This window comes from Macaca nemestrina, chromosome 1 (assembly GCF_043159975.1).
Source record: "Macaca nemestrina isolate mMacNem1 chromosome 1, mMacNem.hap1, whole genome shotgun sequence".
In the NCBI taxonomy this organism is placed as follows: Eukaryota; Metazoa; Chordata; class Mammalia; order Primates; family Cercopithecidae; genus Macaca; species Macaca nemestrina.
This window is the reverse complement of record NC_092125.1, coordinates 115,689,042-115,710,092: the sequence shown is the minus strand read 5'-3', so window position 1 is coordinate 115,710,092 and position 21,051 is coordinate 115,689,042. Positions and strand designations below refer to the sequence as shown.

Here is a 21,051-nt window from a genome sequence, read left to right as displayed (position 1 = left end):
AAGAGTATTCTTTGATTTTGCAATGCTTTTTGAAGGGTACATTTTATTTTCCAGGGGTGTGTGTGTGTGTGTGTGTGTGTGTATGTGTGTGTATTTATATGTAAATAAGTTACTTTTGTTATTTCTGACTTAAGGTGTTTTGATTTGTACATATTTTGTTGAAGATTGTTGCTTTTATATTAATAAGAGATATTGTTCTGTACTTAAATTATCTTTGTCTTGTTTTGGTATCAGAGTAATGCTGGACTCAAAATGATTTGGGAAGTGTTTTCTGCTTTTCAGTTTTCTGGATGAGATTGTTTAGCATTGGTTTTATTTTTTTCTTAAATGTTTGGTATATGTAGCTGAAGAAACCACTTGCATCTGGAACTTTTTTTTTTTTCTTGAAGGTTTTTAAACTACAAACTTAATGTCTCTAATAGTAAGGACCATTCAGTTTATCTGTTTCATTTTGGGTGTATTTTGGTAATTTGTCGTTTTTGAGTAATTAGTCTGGTTTTATCTAAGTTATTGATTTTTTATGCATAGAATTGTTTGGAGTATTGCCTTGTCATTTGAATGTCTGTGGCAGCTGTAGTAATAATAATCCCCTTTCATTTCTAATATTAGTGATTTATGTTTTGTCTCCTCTCTTGTCCTGCTAGAAGTTTATTAATTTTATCGATCTTTTCAAGGAAACAACTTTTGGGTTCATTGATCTTTGTAATATTTTGTTTGTGTTTTCATTTCTTTGATTTCTACTCTTTATTGTTTTCTTCTTTTGCGTGATATGGGTTCATTTTGCTCTTGTTTTTCTAGTGTCGTGAAGTAGAAGCCTAGATTATTGACCAGAGATCCTCTTCTCTAATGTATTTATTACTGTAAACTTTCTAACTGCTGCTTTTGCTGCATTCTTGAGGTTTTGATATATTTTCATTTTCATTCAATTCAGTGTTTTAAAATTTTCCTTGAGTAAGTTGAAGTATTTAGAGTTTTAAAAAATCCTCCTGTTACAGATTTCTCGTTTTAATTCTGTTAGGATCAGAGAATGTACTTCACATAAGTTTAATTCTTTTAAATTACTTTTGGTTTGCTTTCTGACAGAGGTTTGTCTTGGTGAATTTTTCATTTGTGCTTAGAAAGAATGGTATGTGTATATTCTGCTGTTCTTGTGTGGAATGGTCTGTTGATGTCAGTTAGATCCCATTGGTTAATGGGGTTGTTTAGGCTGTCTCTATCTTAGTTGATTTTCTGCCTCGTTCTGTCAGTTACTGAGAGAGGGATGTTGAAGTCTTCAACTCTTATTTTGGACTTCTTTCAGTTCTGCCAACTTTTGCTTCATGTAATTTGAGGTACTCTTGTCAGGTGTTTGTCCATTAAGGATGACGCATTCTTAGGAGCACCACTAAAGCCCTAGTATCAAAACTAGACAAAGGTATTTATAAGAAAAGGAAACCGTAGAGCAGTATCCCTTATGAACATAGATGCAAGAATATTTAACTAAATTTTAGTAAATCTTATTGAGTAATAGAGTTGTCCTTTGGTGTCCATGGAGGATTGGTTTCAGGACCCCAGAGAATACCAAAATCCACAGATGCCCAAGTCCCTTGTATAAAATAGTATATAATATTTGCATTTAACCTAAGCATATTCTCTCATATATTTAAAATTATCTCTAGATTACTTAGAATACCTAATACAATAGAAATAGTTGTTATACTGTATCTTAAAATTTTTGGTTTTTAAAAATTGCTGTATTGTTATTTAAAAAATTATTTTCCCCAAATATTTTCCATCTACTGTTGGTTGAATCTGTGGATATGGAACTGGTGAATACTGAAGGCTGAGTGTATATTATGTTATGACTAAGTGGAGTTTATCATAGAGATACATGGTAGGTTTTACATTTGGAAATTAGTTAGTGTAGTTTAAGATATCAGAATAATAAAAGAGAAAAATCATAGGATTATCCCAGGAGTCAGAGAAAAAGCATTTAATAACATTTAACAACCATCCATGATAAAAACTGTCAGCACACTAAATTAGAAAGGGGATTTCTTTAACTTGATAAAGAAAATTTCAAAACAACAACAATAAGCAAAAAATGCAAAATATACCCCACGTACTTAATATTGAAAGACTATATGCTTTCCCCTAAGATTGCAAGCTAGGCAAAGGTGTCTACTCTCTCACTTTTATGTAACATTGTACTGGAGATCCTAGCCAGTGCACTAAGGCAGAAAAAAGAGAAAGAAAAAAAAAAAAAGAATAAATATTGGAAATGAAGAAGTAAAACTATCTTTACATTTTTAGTCAACATAATTGCCCATAGAGAGAATCCTAGGGAATGTACCAAAAAAAAAAGGTACTAGAATAAACAAATTTAGTAATGTTATAGGATACAAGTTTAATATGCAAAACCAATTATATGTATTGGTATACTTGCAACAAACAATTATAAATGCAGTTTAAAAAATAAAGTTATTTGCAGTAGTATCAAGAAATATGAACTATATGTGTATAAATTTGATGAACTATGTACAGAATCTGTATACTGAAAACTTTATGTTGTTTTTGAGAGAAATTTAAAAGGACTTAATGGAGAGCAGTGCCATGTTCGTGAATTTGAATGCTCAATATTATTGGGATGTTAATTCTTTCTAAATTTATGTTTAAATTTAGAGCAGTCCAATCAAAATGACACTAGACTTTTCTGTAGAAATTGGTAAGTTGATTCTAAAATCTGTGAAAATACAAAGCACTTAGAATAGTCAAGTAATTTTTTTTAAAAAAAACAAGGTTGAAGGATTTGCACTACCTGATTTTATAATTTACAGTAAAGCTACAATTGAGGACAGCTTGGTTTTAGCATAAGGATGGGCATAGAGATTTGTGGAAAAGAATAGAAATAGAAGTGCACATACATGGTTAATTGATTTTCAACAAAGATGCTGAGGCAATTCAGTGATTAAAAGGATAGCCTTTCCAACACATGGTGCTGGGTCAACTGTATATTTGTATGGGGAAATAATGAACTTTGCCTCTTCTTTCAACATTGTGTACAAAAATGGATCACAGAGCTAAATATAAAAGCTAAAAGTAAAAAACTTTCAGTAGAAAACACTTGAGAACATCTTTGTGACTTTGAGGTTAGCAAGGATTTTTTTAGAATACAAAAAGCATCAAGTATAAAAGAAAAATGTGGGTAAATTGGACTTAATGAAAACTGAAGATTTCTGCTCCCCAAAGACATCAGGAAATTGGAAAGACAAACCACAGACTTGGAGAAGATATTTGAAATACACACATAAGGATGTATCCAGAATATATAAATACTTCCCCACCCAATGAGGTATATGAATAGCCAATAAGCACATCAATAAGCAGGGAAAGTAAAATTAACACCACAATAGAATATTTCTACACACCCATTAACATGTCTAAAATTTGAAGATCAACAATACCAAATATTGACAAGGATGCTAGAGCAACTGTAACTGTTATACATTGTACTGGGAGTGTAAAATGGTACACTGTGGAAAGCAGTTCATCAGTTTCTTATAAACTTAATGTATAGCCTAGCAATTCCACTCCTAAATATTTCCTTGGTGTTCACAAATGAGATCAGGTGTAGTTGTATGTTTCTTAGTAAATTCGATTTTTTTCATCGATATACAGAATTTACAAATTGAATTTTAAGATCTTTTTCCCTATGTTGTATAAAAGTTTGTATAGAATAGGAGTTATCCTTAAAATTAAAGTAGTATTCTTTCTATGAAACTTCCAGAGTATGGTATTTTGATAGCGGGTAGCTCTTTAAAAACTTATTTCATCTGTTTTTCAGTCTGTTTGTTTAGATTTTCTGTTTCTTCTTTCATAAGTCAAAAATAGTATTTCTTGAGAAAGATCAAATTTATTGTGAATATATGAATAAAACGGGTCTTTTATAATTTTAAAAAATTTTCTCTGTGCTTGTCTGTTGCTGCATTTTTATTTATTACTTTGTGTTTTGTCTACCTTTTAAAAATGAGGTTAATGGTAGATTCGTTGTATGGTTCTTCATGGAACCATTTCTTGAATTTATTATTTCAATAATTTTCTTCATTTCTAATTCATCCATTTCTGCCTTTAGTTTTTCTCATTCTTGTGTTATTTTGCTCAAATTTGTTTTTTCTTTCTTAGAATATTAAATTCGGTTATTTTCATTTGTTCTTATTAACTAGTATAAATATTTTAAGTTTTTTTGTGAGAACTGCTTTAGTTGATTCCCATGCTCTCATACTAAATTTTTATGATGTTTTATATATTCTGCGATGCCATGTTTTGCTGCTTCTTTGACCCAAGAATAGTGTTAGGCTTTTTCATTTTTTCCTGTTCAAATCTTGACTTGTCCAGGTAAACAATCATGATAATAGCCAGTAATTTCAATTTTATACTTTTCTTCCTTGAGCCCTTTAGCACATGGCACCTTGTGGAACTAACCAAGACTGGTACAGAATAGGTGGGTCAGGCCTTTTTCCACTCCAGAATAGTCAATACCTTAGAGAAATATGTACTTAGAGAACTAAATAAATAACTAGATAACTGAAGGAGCAGAACTATCTACAAACATTAAAATAAGGACACAAACAGTAGTCTCAAGGATTTAAAATAAGTTTGGTAAATGTTTTGGATGAAATGCTAAAATTAAAAGAGATACATATTCAAGAAGTTATGCAAGAGATAGAGATATATGAGTGATTAAATGGCTTGATACCATTTTTATCGCAATAAAAAGCCGAGGGATGTAATAACACATAATTGACTTTCTAGATAATATCAACATGAAGGGAACTGAGCAGGGAGAAGACCAAGGAATTTATCAGAGTGTGTTGGAGTACTTGTCTTGTTAGCTAAGAGAAGATAGATGTATTGATAAGTTGAAGAAATTATTAGGAACACATGAACAAGAAAATGGCACGTAAATTAAGGACAACCATCATAAGAACAAATTTATGTAGCTTTAAATCATTGGAAGAAAACAATTTCTACGCAGTAGAAGGAGGAATGGAAAAAGAAAGAAAAGAAGAGAATAGTAAATGGAAAATGTGAACTAAGTAATGTTGAATGCTGGCTCTGAAAATGTCACCAGGAAAACCTGTTGATAAGACAAAGCTGTTAATTATTACTTTGGTAAGGAGATCACTACCTCACTGGAGTCGTAGCCTTTCAAAGTTTGGGGTATAAATCATCATTTGGTACTTTCTGTTGAAGAGTTGATGGGTCTTTCAGGAAGTTCTTGGAATGAACAATAAATTTTTTTTGGCAACTTTTAGCTTTCTGGGCAAGAGCTCCTGGAACAGTAAATTCACCTTGTTGAAGACAATGTAATAGTAAAGCCATGTTAATGCAGGCAGTAAGCTGTGTGGATTGTTTGAATTTTTATAGGACAGAAATAATAATTGCATTTATGGGATTGGGGAGAACCCATCTCCTCCTTGATATTTATTTTTTTGCTGTACTACTAGATTTTTTACTCTATTAGGAGCAAAACAAACCTAGCTTTGCTACTATTTTATTTAGGATTTGTACAGTTACATTCATTAGTAAGATTGGCCTGTTTTCTTCCCTTATGTTTTCATTATCAGTTAGGCTGGTTTTGAGTGAATTCTTCCGACTCTCTTCCTCCCTTTCTCTCTTGCTTTCTTCCCCTTGGAACTTTTTTTTTTTTTAATGATGAGGATAATCTCTTTCTTAAAAGTGGATACATTGTATTATTTTGATTTTCTCTACTCATGTTGTTTGATGGTTTCCTTTTTTCAGTATGATCTACCTGCTTGTTGATTGTTAAGGATTGTTAAGTTTTTTTTCCCACTGTGGTTATCCAGCCCTGTTGTACATTTATTATTATTTTAAAATATATTTTTTGTTTGTCCTATGAATTTGGACCAGAGCAGAAGGACACGGTTGTCTTATTATTTAGCTTTGTCATCGTGAACTACTCTCCCCTTTTCTTGAATTAATCCTCTTTTTTTTTCCCCTTTCTTGGTTAAGTATACAGATATCTCATATTCTGACCAGGCAGAAAATTAAGGAAAAGTATGCTTTTAGTTTTCTTTTATCTTCCTATTTTTACTAAAGTACTTTTTTTAGTAAAATATATTAAACTATGTATATTTTCTAATATACATATAATTTCTAATGTAAAAGTGAACAATATTGGGTATTCTAAATTTTTAGTCCTTGTACTCTTACTTTAGTTTACTTTTATGTATAAGAAATTAAAATACACTGAATGTGAAGGGAATCTTTTTTTTTCCCCCAAAGAGAACAGGAGTGTAAAGTGATCTTTTTAATGATAATTTTTTTCTCCCAAATATAGGAAGTTCACAAATGGGTGCTACCATAGTAGATGCTTTGGATACCCTTTATATCATGGGACTTCATGCTGAATTCCTAGATGGGCAAAGATGGATTGAAGACAACCTTGATTTCAGTGTGGTGAGTGTATGATTGATAACTGATCTCTTAGATTGACCATGAAAAGACAATATCTAACTGCTATTGTCTGAATATTTGTGCTTTCTTATTCATATGTTGAAACCTAATCACTAATGTGATGGTACTAGAAGATGGGGACTTTGGGAGGTGATTAGGTCATGAGGGTTGAGCTCTCATGAATGGAAAAAAAAAAAATATATATATATATATTTTAAAGTTTAGTGATTAGCACAGCTCCGATGAGTTTTCATAGTTAGGCCTACACCCATTCTTCTGGCACTTTAGCATGGTTAAGTGGTACTGCTTAGGTTTGGCATAGTTGTTAATCACACGCCCAGCACAGTTGCATTCTAGTCGTGCGACTTGAGAAAGTTCCTTATCTTTCTAAACCTGTCATAAAATTACTATTCCATTATAGTATTGTGAGGATTATTTGAGATAATCTGGTACATATTAAGTGCTCAGTAAATGGTGGCAATTATTATCACCAGTCTTCACCTAAAAGATGTGTGGACTGTTTTGTTTTGTCATAGTCACATCTTTTGTGATATTTGTGCTTGCTTTTCCTTTTGACTACTTCTTTATGTACTTCTCTCTGACAGACTCTTCATTATTTAAATTGTGATATAAGTCCATAATTATTCCTTCTCTGATGCCTTTCTTGGTGCTAACTAGACAAAAATGGTTTACTTTCCTTTATTTTACTGTGGCATTTGGACATATCTCAATGAGAACAAATTTTATTATCAGTTAAGTTTAGGTTTGATGGTGAGTGGCAGAAAACCTAATATAAAATACCTTAAACAAGATAGATATTTATTTTTTCATGTAAATCAAGTACAGAGATAAGCATTTCAGGGCTGGTTTGGGTGGCTCCTTGATCGTCGAGGATCTAGGATCATTTGTCTTGTTGTTCTGTTGCCTTCAGTGTAGATCTTAGACCTCATGGTATAACATGGTTCCTAAAGATCCAGGCATTTTATCCAGTAGACAGAAAGATATGTGACTGTTCTTTAAGAAGACTTCTCAGGAGGTAGTCTCCCCCGGTTTTGCTTGTAGAGTTTACTAATACGGCCTCAACTAACTCCAAAGGAAAGCTGAGAAATGTAGTCTTTTTTTTTTTTTTTTTTTCTGTGTAGCTATGTAGCCTTTATACAACAGATTGTGTTTTTTGTATCTTCTTTAAGAAAGCCATACTCCTAGATCATGAATATATTTTCTTATATTTTATTCTGAAGGTTTTAAAGTTTTGCTTTTAGTCTTTAATCCAAATGGAATTGATTTTTTTTTTAAATGTAGGGTGAAATAGGCCACTATTAGTTGATCCTAGTACCATTTATTTCCCTGCTATTTGTATATGCCACATTAGTCATATATTAGTCATGTTATAGTTGATTCTTTAACTTTGGCTTTTTTATTTATCCCATATATCAATACTAAATTGTCTTAACTACAATTTTTTTTTTTATAAGAAGCTTGATGTCTGTATCTGAATCTTGGTATCTGATCTTGTTCTCTGCAGAAATTATCTTAGTTCTCAGCTTTTTGTTCTTTCGAGTTCTGGAAAACTATGTGGAAATTTTGATGAGGATTGCATTTAATTTACAGATTAATTTGGGGAGAATTAGCATATGTGCAATACTCCCATTCATTGACAGGGCAGCTTTATTATGGCTAATAATTTCCTTGTGTATAATTGTTATCAGTCAGGGTTCAATCAGGAACCAGAACTATACCATTTATTTGAACTAGAGGATTTAAGGTTTAGAATTGTTATCCAACTAATGGGGAACCAGAAAGGCAAAAAGAGAGCATTGTGGTATCACCAGAGGTGTTTTAACTCTAGGAAACAGGAAACAGCTGCCACCTGTGGGGGCTATAAGAACAATGGGAAGAGGTTGGTTGGGATCATTAAAATGCAGTAGCTTGGGCTCTGTAGAACTAGTACCTGTGCTGCCCAGGTGTTACTGGTACCTTAGGAAGACTGTGTCAGAGCTGGGACTCAGAACTCTGAGGAGGAGACATCTAGCCAAGAGCTTGATATCTGTAAAGGAAACCATGAGGCTGATTTGGGGATTGTGTGTCTGTATGTGTGATAGGGTACTCTAACCAGTTGCCACTGCCAGGGTGAACCCTGGCTGGTGTGACACTATCACAAACTAGAAGTAAACAGGAGGGAATAAGACTCTTCTTCCTCCAGTCTTGTATTGTCTTTTTAGAGCCTCCTATTGTTAGTGTCTAAAAGGGAGCCAGCTGCTAAATGAAATGCATTTGCGTAGTTCCAAATCCCATATATCAAAGTAGAGTATAGAAGAATGGATTTGAATCTGAGAGAAGTAGTTTAATCATCAACACTGTCACTTTTTGTTCCTTTCTTTCAACCTTTTGATGTCATTATGTTTTAGCTGTTTATTTTGCATATAGTATGTATTTGGGTTTTGTTATTTTTATCCAATCTTAGAGTCTTTTTAACTATTAAGTTTGATATATTTACATTTATGATAACATACTTGGAGTTAGGTCTTTCGTCTTTGTTTTGCTACCTATGTTATGATTGTACTTTTCATTTGCTTTTAGTTTGTTTTCCTTATTTTGGATTAAATTTCATCATCTCTCTTTTTCCCTCTACTAGTTTAACATTATACCTTCCATTTCTATTGACTTTGGAGATATCCTTGAAGTTTAAATATATATACATATATGTATATATACACACATATATATATTTATAAAATATATTAAAACTAAGTTTTATCTCTTTTTTGTGCTTGTGCTCTGGTGTTAGGAGCAAAACAATAAACAATATATATGTTCAAACTTTAAGGGTAACTCCAAAGTAGGCATGTGCACACACACATTCTCTTAACAAAGTATAGTATATATAAGTATATATAAACTTTAAGGGTAACCCTAAGCAGGCAGATAAATATATATATATGTATTTGAAATTAATCAATTTCAGATCAGACATTGTAGCTCATGTCTGTAATCCCAGCACTTTGGGAGGCTGAGGCAGGAGGATTACTTGAACCCATCCTGGGCAACATAGTGAGACCTAAACTCTACAGAAAATAAGTCCCAGCTACTTGGGAGGCTGAGGAGGGAGGATTGCTTGAGCCCAGGAGGTTGAGGCTACAGGGAGCCATGATCATGCTACTGTACTCTAGTCTGGGCAATAGAGTAAGATCCTCCTTCTGAAGCATATAAGGGTTTTTAGAATGTTTTAACTTAACTCATCCCCCTTTTGTTTTATGTGTCATTGTTGTCTAGTTGATCCCAAGTTGTATTTTAAACTTCCAAATTAAGTAATAGATAAATAAATGCACACATTTATCAAATGCAATAGGCACTGTTCTAGATTCTGTGGATACAGTAATCAACAAAGCCGAGTTTTATCTCTTTTTTGTGTTTGTGTTCTAGTGTCGGGAGCAAAACAGTAAACAAGTTTTATATAGTACATCAGATGGTGATGATAAGTGCTGTGGAGAGTAATAAAGAAGAGTAGGTAGGATTGGTGTAAGTGGTGAGGTACTGCTATTAGTATTTTACATGGGGTGGTCATGGAAGAACTCTTTGTTACAGTGACACTTCTGAGAAGAGACCCAAGGGGAGACATGTGGATGTACAGCTCTGTCTTAATAGATATTAAAAGTGAGAATAGAAGTACAGTTCCCTTGTCTTTCCTGCTTCTGTTATACTATTGCAAAGTGTGTTTTCAGTCTAATTTTAAAAAGGCAATCTATTTTTTGCCTTGTTTTAATATTTTATTTTTCACTTTGTTGTTCTATAATTCTATTACCATACATCTATGTGTGGGTTATCCTTTAAAGGATTCATAATGTTTCATCAATCTGAAGACTTATGTTTTCATCAAGTTTAGTAGATTCTCAGTTATTACTTCTTTCAAAAATGTCTCTATCCATTTTTCCCTTCTGTCCCTCTAGAATTTCTCATACCTTTTGTTTCTGTAGTGAAGGAAGATCATTTTACAAATGAAACTATTTTATTACCATGTGATTATATAGTTAGATGATGATGTGTTAATTAGGGAAATGATGCAAGGCAATTGGTATTAATATTTTATATTAGATGGTCAGAAAAAATTTCTGATAAGGTGACATTTATTCAGAGACCTGTAGGAAGTGAGAGTGATTTATTCAGTTATGTGAAAGGAAAGCATCCAGATAAGAGGGTAACTAAAGACTGACATAGGAGTCTCAAGTTTAACAATTCTGGGTTCAACAAGTAGACCCATATAGTTAAATGAATCCAAGGGATATTAGTATGACAGATGTCAGACGTTGTAGGGGATCTGAGCATATTGGATCTTATTGGTCATTTTACTCTAAATATAATGTGAAGGCATTGTAAGGGTTTGCACAGAGCAGTGACCTAAACTGATGTAAGATTTAAAAGGCTCATTTTAACTATAGTATGCTGAATAGAGGGTAGGGGAGGAGGGTAAGTATTAAAGCAAGGACTGGTTGGAATGTTATTGTTGCTATTCTGGTGAGGGATGGAGGCCCTTCCACCCTTTTTTCCTTCCTCATATTTAGTGAATGTCTACTGTGTGCCCTGTAGTATGTTAGATGTTGGGAATATATGAAGTAATATTAAACAGTTTGCTTTCAGGGTGAGATGGAATGACGATCTTGTTATTAAAAAATTACATTAGATTGTAAAAATTCTATACTGGAGAAATATGTTAGCAGATGATGTGCCTGCCTATGAATGTTGGAAAGACTTTAATACAGTTTCCTTTTAATTTTTATTAAAATTAACTATGAATGTTTTTATGTTAGTTGTATATCTTCTGTAGATTCTTTGATCATGTTCTCTTGCCACTTCTACTTTTCTTTCCATGTGTTAGAATATTTCTAGCAATATCTATATCAATATTTAAATACAAACATAGAGACTATATTTAGTAAGGTTATTAATATTGCTATATTTGTGCTGTTTCCATCTGTTTGCCATTTAATTTTGTTCATGATTCTTTTTCTTATAGGTAATTTGCATTTTAGAAAAATTTCATGTCTGTCATCAATGTATCAAAACTGTTGGTTTTATGCTTAAGTACCTGCTTTCTCAAGGAAATTTATATATTGTAACACTTCTACTTTTTAAATTTTTTTTAACATTTATTTCTAAATAATTTAGATTTCATTTTGATATTTGTGAAATTAGTATTTATGTTAATTTCTTCCCCAGGAGGCAATTTTCTCAACATTATTATTGAATAATCCCATCATTCTGCCATTTTTTTGGTGCCTCCTTTAAATTTATTATATATATATTCTAGGAAAAATACTTAAAATCCAGGAGGAGAGAGAGAAGTAAAAATTATACTGTAGTGATTAAAACATAAGAAAAAGGACCACCAGTAAAGAGTGCTATTCTGGAATCATGACCCAGAATTCTAGAAATGAAGGCTTTCATGAGAAAGGGCAATAGTTAACAGTATTAAATATCTTGATAATTTCACAGTACTGTGTAAGGTACGTAAAAAATGGCTTGTTGATTTTGGCAATTAGGGAGCTGTGGTGACAGTAGTAGAGAAGTTTCAGTAACATTAACAAATGAGAGGAGAGATTGCAGTTGCATGAGAAATGAAGATGCAGAAAGTAGAAAAATATTTTTCATAGGGTGTTTGTGAAAAACAAATGAAGTATTGATGTTTTGAAAACTATAAAGCATTACGTATTTGTGAATATTTTCAATATTTTTTCACAGAATTCAGAGGTGTCTGTGTTTGAAGTCAACATTCGATTTATTGGAGGCCTACTTGCAGCATATTACCTATCAGGAGAGGAGGTGAGCAAAATCAAGCAACACGTTGTTTGTTTTGGAGGGAAGGGTTGGAATTTAATAAAATGAACAATTTCCCTAGAAGCGTATTATTTTTCTAAATTGGTAATATTCAACCAGTCTAGAACTGGATGCTTCAGGCAGAACTATTCCTTGGGAATAATAATTTTTCCATTTTGAGAATCTCAATAAAACTACAGATCCGAGCTTTATATACAACCGTGTCTCCTTTGCAAGAGTGATCCTTCTCCAGGATTTTGCTATTGCAATTAATTCCATGGTCCAAGTAAAGGGGGGAAATTAATAAGGACAAAATTAAATAATGAATCAGAAAGAATTAATATGGATCCTCGTAAGACAAAAAATTAATAATTAAAACTTACTGTTTGGAAATTGAATGCAGTTTTTTGGCTGTAAATAATAACAACTCTGAATTCTCCTCTCTGGAAATCTTGGTACAGAACACATGGAGACACTTGAGACTTAAGGTGATGGAGAATTGGGTGTAGGAAATTCCCTTTTACTATTCAAATAGGTTAAAGAATGACGTTGAAGAGAGGGAGAAAGAGAAACTAAAGGAAGAGGTTATAAGTAATTTCTTTGTTTTTTGAGAAGCTGTTTCACCCATATTTTAGAATTGGTGTTTTGATCTAGACAATTTGTAAGAGCTGTTTGTAGATTTAAGAAAATTTATCTTTTGTTATATGTATTATAAAGATATATATCTATGTTATCCATATTTTATTTAATTTTTTTTGTTATCGTTAAAGTAATCATTTAAAGGATTTTTTCCCCCACTGTTATGGCTTCTAGATTTTGGTCCTTAGAAACCCTTTCCTATGTCTGTGTTATTACAAAACAAAAATTCCCATTTTCATCTGGATTTTTATGACTTTATATACTTTTATCTTTATATTTCATATATTGTTGTTCTTTTATGTGTAAAGAGTGACCTATTTACTACTATTTTTTTAAGAAGAAATATGTTTAAAGATGCTGGTATTTAATATATAATATTCGATTACATTTATCTTAATGTGTAATTTTATTGTCAAATTATATTGTGTGATTTGTTTATACCTCTAACCTGTATTTCTATAGTCAGAACATTTAAATTCACATTTAATAAAATAGAAAAAAATTGGTTTATACTCTGGCCAAGAGGTTATCAAACTTTAGTATGTGTTAGAATCACATAGGGTGTTTTATAAAAATGAGGATTCCAAGCCCTACCCGAAGGACTGATTCACTGGGTTTAGCGTGGAGAGCATTATCCTACGTTGTTTGTGCCAAATACTCCTTGTTAAAGGTGATTTTGGAAACATTGGTTCTATATTTTGAGAAACTCTAACCTGGCTTATAGGAATAAAATCATTGTGAATTAATTGATATTTTTAGTGAGTTTTATTGAGGTATTATTTATGTAGAGTAAAATTCAGCATATAGTTTTACGAGTTTTTACAGTGCATAGTCTTGTAATCACCAGCACGATCAAGATACAGAATTTTGGTATCCTAGAAAATTTCCATTTACCATTTTACAATTACCCTATCCTGTTGCCAGCCCCTGATAACTACTGATCTCTTTTCTGTCTCTACAGTTAAGAATGCTGGCTTCTTTTACTTAGCATAATGCATTTGAGATTTATCCATGTATTAGTAGTTTATTCCTTTTTACTGTATTACAGTACTCCATTATGCATTTTATATATTTATCGGCGGAATTATTTACAGTTTTGGAGATTATGAATAAACCTGCTGTAAGCATTTGCCTATAGATTTCTGTGGGAAAATAAATTTTTATTTATCTTGGATAAATACATAGGAATGGGATTTACTGAGTCGAAGGTTAAGTGTGTATTTAACTTTGGAAGAAACTGTCAGATTCTTTTCCAAAAATTGCCTCTCATTGTTGCGAGTACTTTGTATTGTGAGTCTCTTTATTATTGTTAGCCACTCTAATAGATGTGTAGTAATATCTCACTGTTGTTCTATTTTGCATTCCCTGATGACAAGTGATGTTGAGCATCTTTTCCTGTGTTTATTTGTCACGCATATTTTTTGAATTAGCTGTTCAAATCCTTTGCCTATTTAAAAATTTTTGGTTTTTTTTGAATTAATAAATTGTGATAGTTCTTTACATATTTTAGACATAGGTTTTTTATAATCTGTACATTTGCAATTATTTTCTCTATCTGTGGCTTGTCTTTTCAGTGATTTAACAGTGTCTTTTGAATAATGGATGTTGTTAATCTGAAAGTACAGTTTACTAATTTTGTCTTTTATGGTTCATGCATTTGGTATTTTAAGAAATGTTTGCCTAATCCAACATCACAAAGATTTTCTCTTAAGTTTTCTTCCAAAAGTATTATATTTTACTTTATTTGTATTCTTAAGTCTATAATTGATTTTGAGTTAAATTCTATATACACTGTGAGGTGTAAGTTGAAGTCTATTTTTTTTCTGTATGGATGTTGAAAAGACTACTTTTTCATTAATTGACATAGTACCTTTGTTGAAAATCAGTTGATTATGTATGTGTGGGTCTACTCTAGACATTCTGTTTTGTTCTCTTGATTTATGTGTCTGTCTTTGGTACTACCACGTTGTGTTCATTATTAGGGCTTTATAGAAAGTCTTGAAATCAGGTTGTATGAGTCCTCCAACCTTATTCCTTTTCAAAATTGTTGTGGCTCTTTTAGTTACTTTTCCTTTTTGTGTACATTTTAGAATCAGCTTGTTGATTTCTATAAAATAATCTGGGATTTCAATTGAGATTATAAATTTTGAGTGATTTGACATCTTCACAGTATTGAGTGTTTCAATCCATGAATATGGTATATGTCTCCATCTATTTAATTATTTTTTTTCCATTGGTGTTTCTAGTTTTTAGCATACAGATCTTGCATGTATTTTGATAAATTTATACATATTTCATGATTTTGGTAGTTTTGTATTTTAAATTTTAGTTTCCCATTGTTCATTGTCAGTATATATAAATACATTTGATATTTAAAAAAAACTTTTAATAAAGACTTAAATTCTCAGCTGGCTCAGGACTTTTTGTTTCTTCTAGGTAACTTTGTAATGCTTTCATTTAAAAACAAAGTGCTGAAAGGTACACAACATAAAATTTATCATTTTAACCATTTTAAATGTGCAGTTCAGTGGCATTAAAAATAACATTTGCATTGTTGTGCAATACGCAATTGATTTTTCTTTTTTTCTTTTCTTTTCTTTTTTTTTTTTTTTGAGACAGAGTTTTGCTCTTGTTGTCCAGGCTGGAGAGCAATGGCGTGATCTTGCCTCACCGCAACCTCCGCCTGCCGGGTTCAAGTGATTCTCCTGCCTCAGCCTTCTACAATTGATTTTTATATTGACTTTTTATCCTCTGATTTTTCTAACCTCATTAATTAATTCTAGTAGCTTTCAAATATACTTTAATGAATTCTTTGGGATATACCTTGTAAACAATCATGTCATTAGTAAATAGAGATGAGTTTTATTTTTCTGTGTAGAGAATGGTTATTTATTTATTTTTGTTATTTTCCTACCCCTTCTCCTGAGGCAGAGAATGGTTTTATTTGTGTGGTTCTTTTCTTTTTCTTGCCTTACTGCATTGCCTAGGACCTCTACTACGAAGTTGAATAGTAATGGGTGGAGTAGGCATCCTTGCCTGGTTCCTGATCCTAGGAATTGCAGTCATAGCTTTATTCTCTACCATGATCATGGCATATGGCTTCAAAAGTACTGTGATCCATAAATGTTTATTATTTCTCTTGGTCTGCTACTTTAACTGTCCAGAACCTTTTGTACCCATAAGATTTTTGCCTGGTTTGTCCTTTCTGTGCCCTGGAGTGAAGATAGTTCCTGGAAAAACTAGTCCCAGAGGGAGAGCTTTTGCTCATGACTTGGGAAGGAGTGGGATTTATGACTTGGACCCCTAGTCTCTTTCAGTCCCCTCAGCTCTACTATATGTGTTTCACTCCTCTGCCTTGAGTCTGTAGTCTATTGCTTACCCCATCCTCTGTCTACCTCAGCCTTACATACAAACAGTAAGTCTGGGCTCTTTCTCTCAAACGTCACTCAGAGAGGTGCCTTTCCTTATAAAACCTTTGGGATTTAGGTTTCCCCGGGAAGGATGGAACATTTATGTTGGGTCTCATCTTTTCCACTTGACCCAAAACTTCCTCCCCACAAAAATGTCTTTAAGAATCGTCCTGAGTTGCTTCATCTGCTAACTGCCAATTCTCTAACACTGAAATGTGGCAGATAACTGGACATATTTGAAGGACATCTTTATGTAAGGATACATGGGGTCAGGAAATAGTCACCTTCATGCATTGCTCTGCCAAGAGAAATAAAACCGACTTCTTTTTCCAAAAGAAGGAGACAAAACAGGAGAGGGGGAAGGGAAGAAAAGGAGGGAGAAGGGAGAAGAAGGGAAAGGGAGAAGGAAAGAGGAAGGAAGAAAAGGAGGGTGAAGTGGGGAGGGAAGGGGGAAGGATCAGACCTGTATCTATAAAAAAAAGTGCATAGTTTTAAAACTTGGAAAGGAAAAAACAAAACTCCAAACCCAAGTTGCTTCACTGGCCAATTCTACCAAATATTTAATATCAATTATATGTAAATTTCTCCAGAAAAAAAAGAAGAGCAAACAATTTTTCAGCTTATTCTATGAGGCCAGCATTAATCCTATGTGACACACACACAGAGGTGTTAAAATAAAACTATAGATCAGTATCTCATATGAATATAGATGCAAAAAATTCTCAACAATATATCACAAAATCAAATCTAGCAATATATAAAAAGGATAATACAGCATGACCAAGTGGGGTTTCTTCCTAAGAATGCAAGTCTGGTTTGATGTTCAAAAATCAACCAATATAATTCACTATGTCAACAGACTAAAGAGAAACATCATATAATCTTATTACATACCGCAAAAACATCTGACAACATGTAACATCTGTTCATGATAACAACTCGCAGCAAACCAGAAGTAGAAGGGACCTTTCTCAAGGTAATAAAGGGCATCTACAAAAAGCCTATAGCTAACAATATTCTTTGTCTCTTTTTGTATGTGGTGTTGTTGTTATAGATTTCAGTTTTATGCTGCAAATCCATAATACATTGCTACCATTTTTACCTTAGGTGGTCGGTTATTTAGAACTATTAAAAATAAAAGAAATGCCTTTTTGTTTGTCTTCATTTCAGTCAGTTTTGTTGGTCTTTTTGCAGGTTCAGGTTTCTGATTTTTCAGGTTTTTCAGGTGTTTTATTTCTTCTGTGGTAAGAGCTTCGTTTAACATTTTTTATAGTATAGGTCTATTGGTAGTGAGTTCTTTTAGTTTTTATTAGTCTGAAAGTCTATTTCCGCTTTATTTTTGAAAGTTTTTCTTTGGGTATAAAATTTAGGTAGACATTTTTCCTATCAACACTTTATAAATGTCACTGCATTATCTTATAGCTTGCATAGTTTGTGATGAGAAATCTCCTTTAATTCTTTATTCCTCTATATGTAATAGGTCTTTTTAAAAATTTGACTGCCTTTAAAATTTTCTGTTCATATTTTATTTTGTATGAAGAGTCTGAGTAGTTTTACTTTGTGTGTGTATATGTCTTGCGGCGGTAGCATGAGTAGGACTATTTATTTTGCTTGGGGTTCTTTGAGCTGCTGGGGTCTGTGGGTTGATAGCTTTAATTATTTTCTAAAATATTCTCAGTTATTGTTTTTAAAAATACAGATGCTCATTGACTTATCATAGGATTATGTCTGATAAACTCATTGCAAATTGAAAACATCCTAAGTTGAAAATGCATTTAGTACATCTAACCTACCAAACATCATAGCTTAGCCTACCTTAAACATGCTCAGAACACTTACATTAGCTTACAGTGGGCCAATTCATATAACACAAAGCCCATTTTATAGTAAAGTGTTGAATAGCTTGTGTAATTTATTGAATACTAAAAATGAGTAACAGAATGGCCATATGAGCACTTGAAGTATAGTTACTACTGAATGCTTATTGCTTTCATACCATTGTAAAGTTGAAAAATCATGAGTTGAACCATCCTAAGTCAAACTATTGTAAGTCAGGGACCATCTGTATTTTTTCTTATCAATACTTTAAAAATGTCACTACATTATCTTATAGCTTGCGTAGTTTGATGAGAAATCTGCTTTAATTCTTTGTTCCTTTACATGTAGTATCTTTTTATGTATTGCAAGAGCCCCATACCCCACTTCTGGGATTCCAATTATATACATATACTAGGCTGTCATAGCTCTTGGATTCATTGTTAGATTTTGAGTTCAGACAAATTTAAGTGCTTTTTAAAACAAAAAATGAGCACTTCTCAGAAGATATAACAATCAGCTTCCTCTAAAGCCTATCAATCACAGTGATCAGGATACCGTTTAAAAATTACTCAATGTATGAAAAAATAGGGAAAATGATCCATTTTTTTTCCCCAAAAGTCAATCAATGGTGACCTGTTCTAAGGTAACCCAGATACTGGCATTAGTTGACAAGGATGTTAAAGCAACTGTTATAACTATGCTCAGAGACATACAGGAAAATATTTCCGAAATGACCAAATAGATGAAAATCTCATCAGAAATGAAATAACATGGAAATTCTAGAATGAAAACTTCAGTGTTTAAAACAAAAAGTCATCGTGTTGACTGTTGTCACTGGAAGGGTAAGAGTCAGTGAACTTGTAGGTAGATCAATGTAAATTATCCAGTGTGAAGGAGAATTAAATATTTAAATGAATGGAGCTTCAGAAACTTGTAGGACAGTATTCCATCATACATATAATTGGAATCTTGTATGAAGAGAGCAAATAGCTGTAAAAAATAGTTGAAGAAATATTGACTATATTTTTTCTATATTTGGTGGTAGACCTGAATTTCAAGGAGCTAATTAGATCCTAAACAAACAGCTGAAAGCCAAATACAAAGAGAAAAGTTTAATACTCATCAGAAACCACAGAGATTACTTTTTCAAAAGTTCTTTAAAATTACACGAATGCTTATGGCAAAATCCATAGCGTTTTATATTGGGTTTATAACATACATGGATGCAATACAGCTATGGAATAAAAGAGGGAGGGAGGAAATGGAACTCTAAGATTGTAAGGGATTTTATATGAAGTTACACCATATTACTCTTAATAGTCTGTGAAAAGTTAAGGTCATAATTAATCCGTAGGACAAACATTAAAGAAAAATGTTGCAAACACATGTAGCTTAACCACCAATAAACTGTAATTCTACAATTTTTTTTTTTTTTTTTTGGAGGACAGAGTCTCACTCTTGTCACCCAGACTGGAGTGCAGTGGTGTGATCACAGACTGGAGTGCAGTGGTGTGATCACGGCTCACTGCAACTTCAACCTCCTGGACTTAAGTGATCCTTGCATCTCAGCTTCCTGAGTACCTGGGACCACAGGTGCACACCACCATGCTTGGCTAATTATTTTATTTTTTGTAGAGATGGAGTCTCTCCATGTTACCCAGGCTGGTCCTGAACTCCTGGGCTCAAGAGATCTTCCTGCCTTGGCCTCCCAAAGTGCTGGGATTACAAGTGAAAGCCACTGCGCCCTGCCTAGAAAATATTCGAATTAAAAAAACAGGAAGGAATAGAAGACAACAACAAAAAGCAATGGAAATGGCGAACAGAAAACAAAAAATAATATCATATACCTATATCCAGTAATATCAATAATGCCATTAAATTTTAATGAATGAAATATTCTAAGTCAAAGGCAAAAATAGTTAAAATGACATAAAAGCAAGACCAAACTATTCACAGTCTAAAAAAGACACACTTAATAGGTTGAAAGTAAATGGGTGAGAAAAAAGATACATAATATATAAACAGCAAGTGTAGAAAGGTTTAAATGACTACATCAATATTTTTTTTTTTTTTTTTTTTTTTTTGAGACGGAGTCTCGCTCTGTCGCCCAGGCTGGAGTGCAGTGGCGTGATCTCGGCTCACTGCAAGCTCCGCCTCCCGGGTTCACGCCATTCTCCTGCCTCAGCCTCCCGAGTAGCTGGGACTACAGGCGCCCACAACCGCGCCCGGCTAATTTTTTGTATTTTTAGTAGAGACGGGGTTTCACCGTGGTCTCGATCTCCTGACCTTGTGATCCGCCCGCCTCGGCCTCCCAAAGTGCTGGGATTACAGGCGTGAGCCACCGCGCCCGGCCTGACTACATCAATATTAAACTATACTTCAAGATGAAAAGTATTGTCAGAGACAAGAGGAGACCTTTCATAATGAAAAAAGGTTCTGTTCATTAGAAAGACATAATCACAACATTAAAACATAAGCAAATGTGTAGGCATCAAACAACAGAGCTTTGAAATGTATGAATCACAAATGGAAGAATTAAAAGGAGATTCCTTTTTAATTTTTTATTAAAAAGGTAATTCCACAAAGATTGTTGGATCCTTCAACATTCTTCTCTTAAATTGATAGAATAAGCAGACAGAAAAAGATGATGTAGAAGTCTTGAGTGACACTATGAACTATTTTAAATGAATTGATATTTATTTATAGAGCACTTTACTCAACAACTGCTGAATACACTTTCTTTTCAAGTGCACATGGTATGTTTATCAAAATAAGTCATATGCTGGATCATAAAACACAGTCAATTAAAAAAATTAGAAATAGTACACAGTATGGCCAGGTGCAGTGGCTTATGCCTGTAATCCCAGCACTTTGGGAGGCTGAGGTGGGTGGATTGCTTGAGCTCAGGAGTTTAAGA

The 21,051-nt window shown here is 33.0% G+C and overlaps 1 protein-coding gene across 4 annotated transcripts in view; it reads left to right on the top strand.

Moving 5' to 3' along the window:
- The window catches only part of LOC105479101 (mannosidase alpha class 1A member 2), a 168,703-nt gene that overhangs the window by 41,255 nt on the left and 106,397 nt on the right, over positions 1 to 21,051 (top strand). For all 4 annotated transcript variants that reach the window (XM_011736913.3, XM_071092678.1, XM_071092275.1 and 1 more), the window contains exons 4-5: positions 6,341 to 6,459; positions 12,193 to 12,273. In XM_011736913.3, coding sequence (XP_011735215.1) covers positions 6,341 to 6,459; positions 12,193 to 12,273 — 200 coding nt within the window. The remainder of the gene's footprint in view (positions 1 to 6,340; positions 6,460 to 12,192; positions 12,274 to 21,051) is intronic.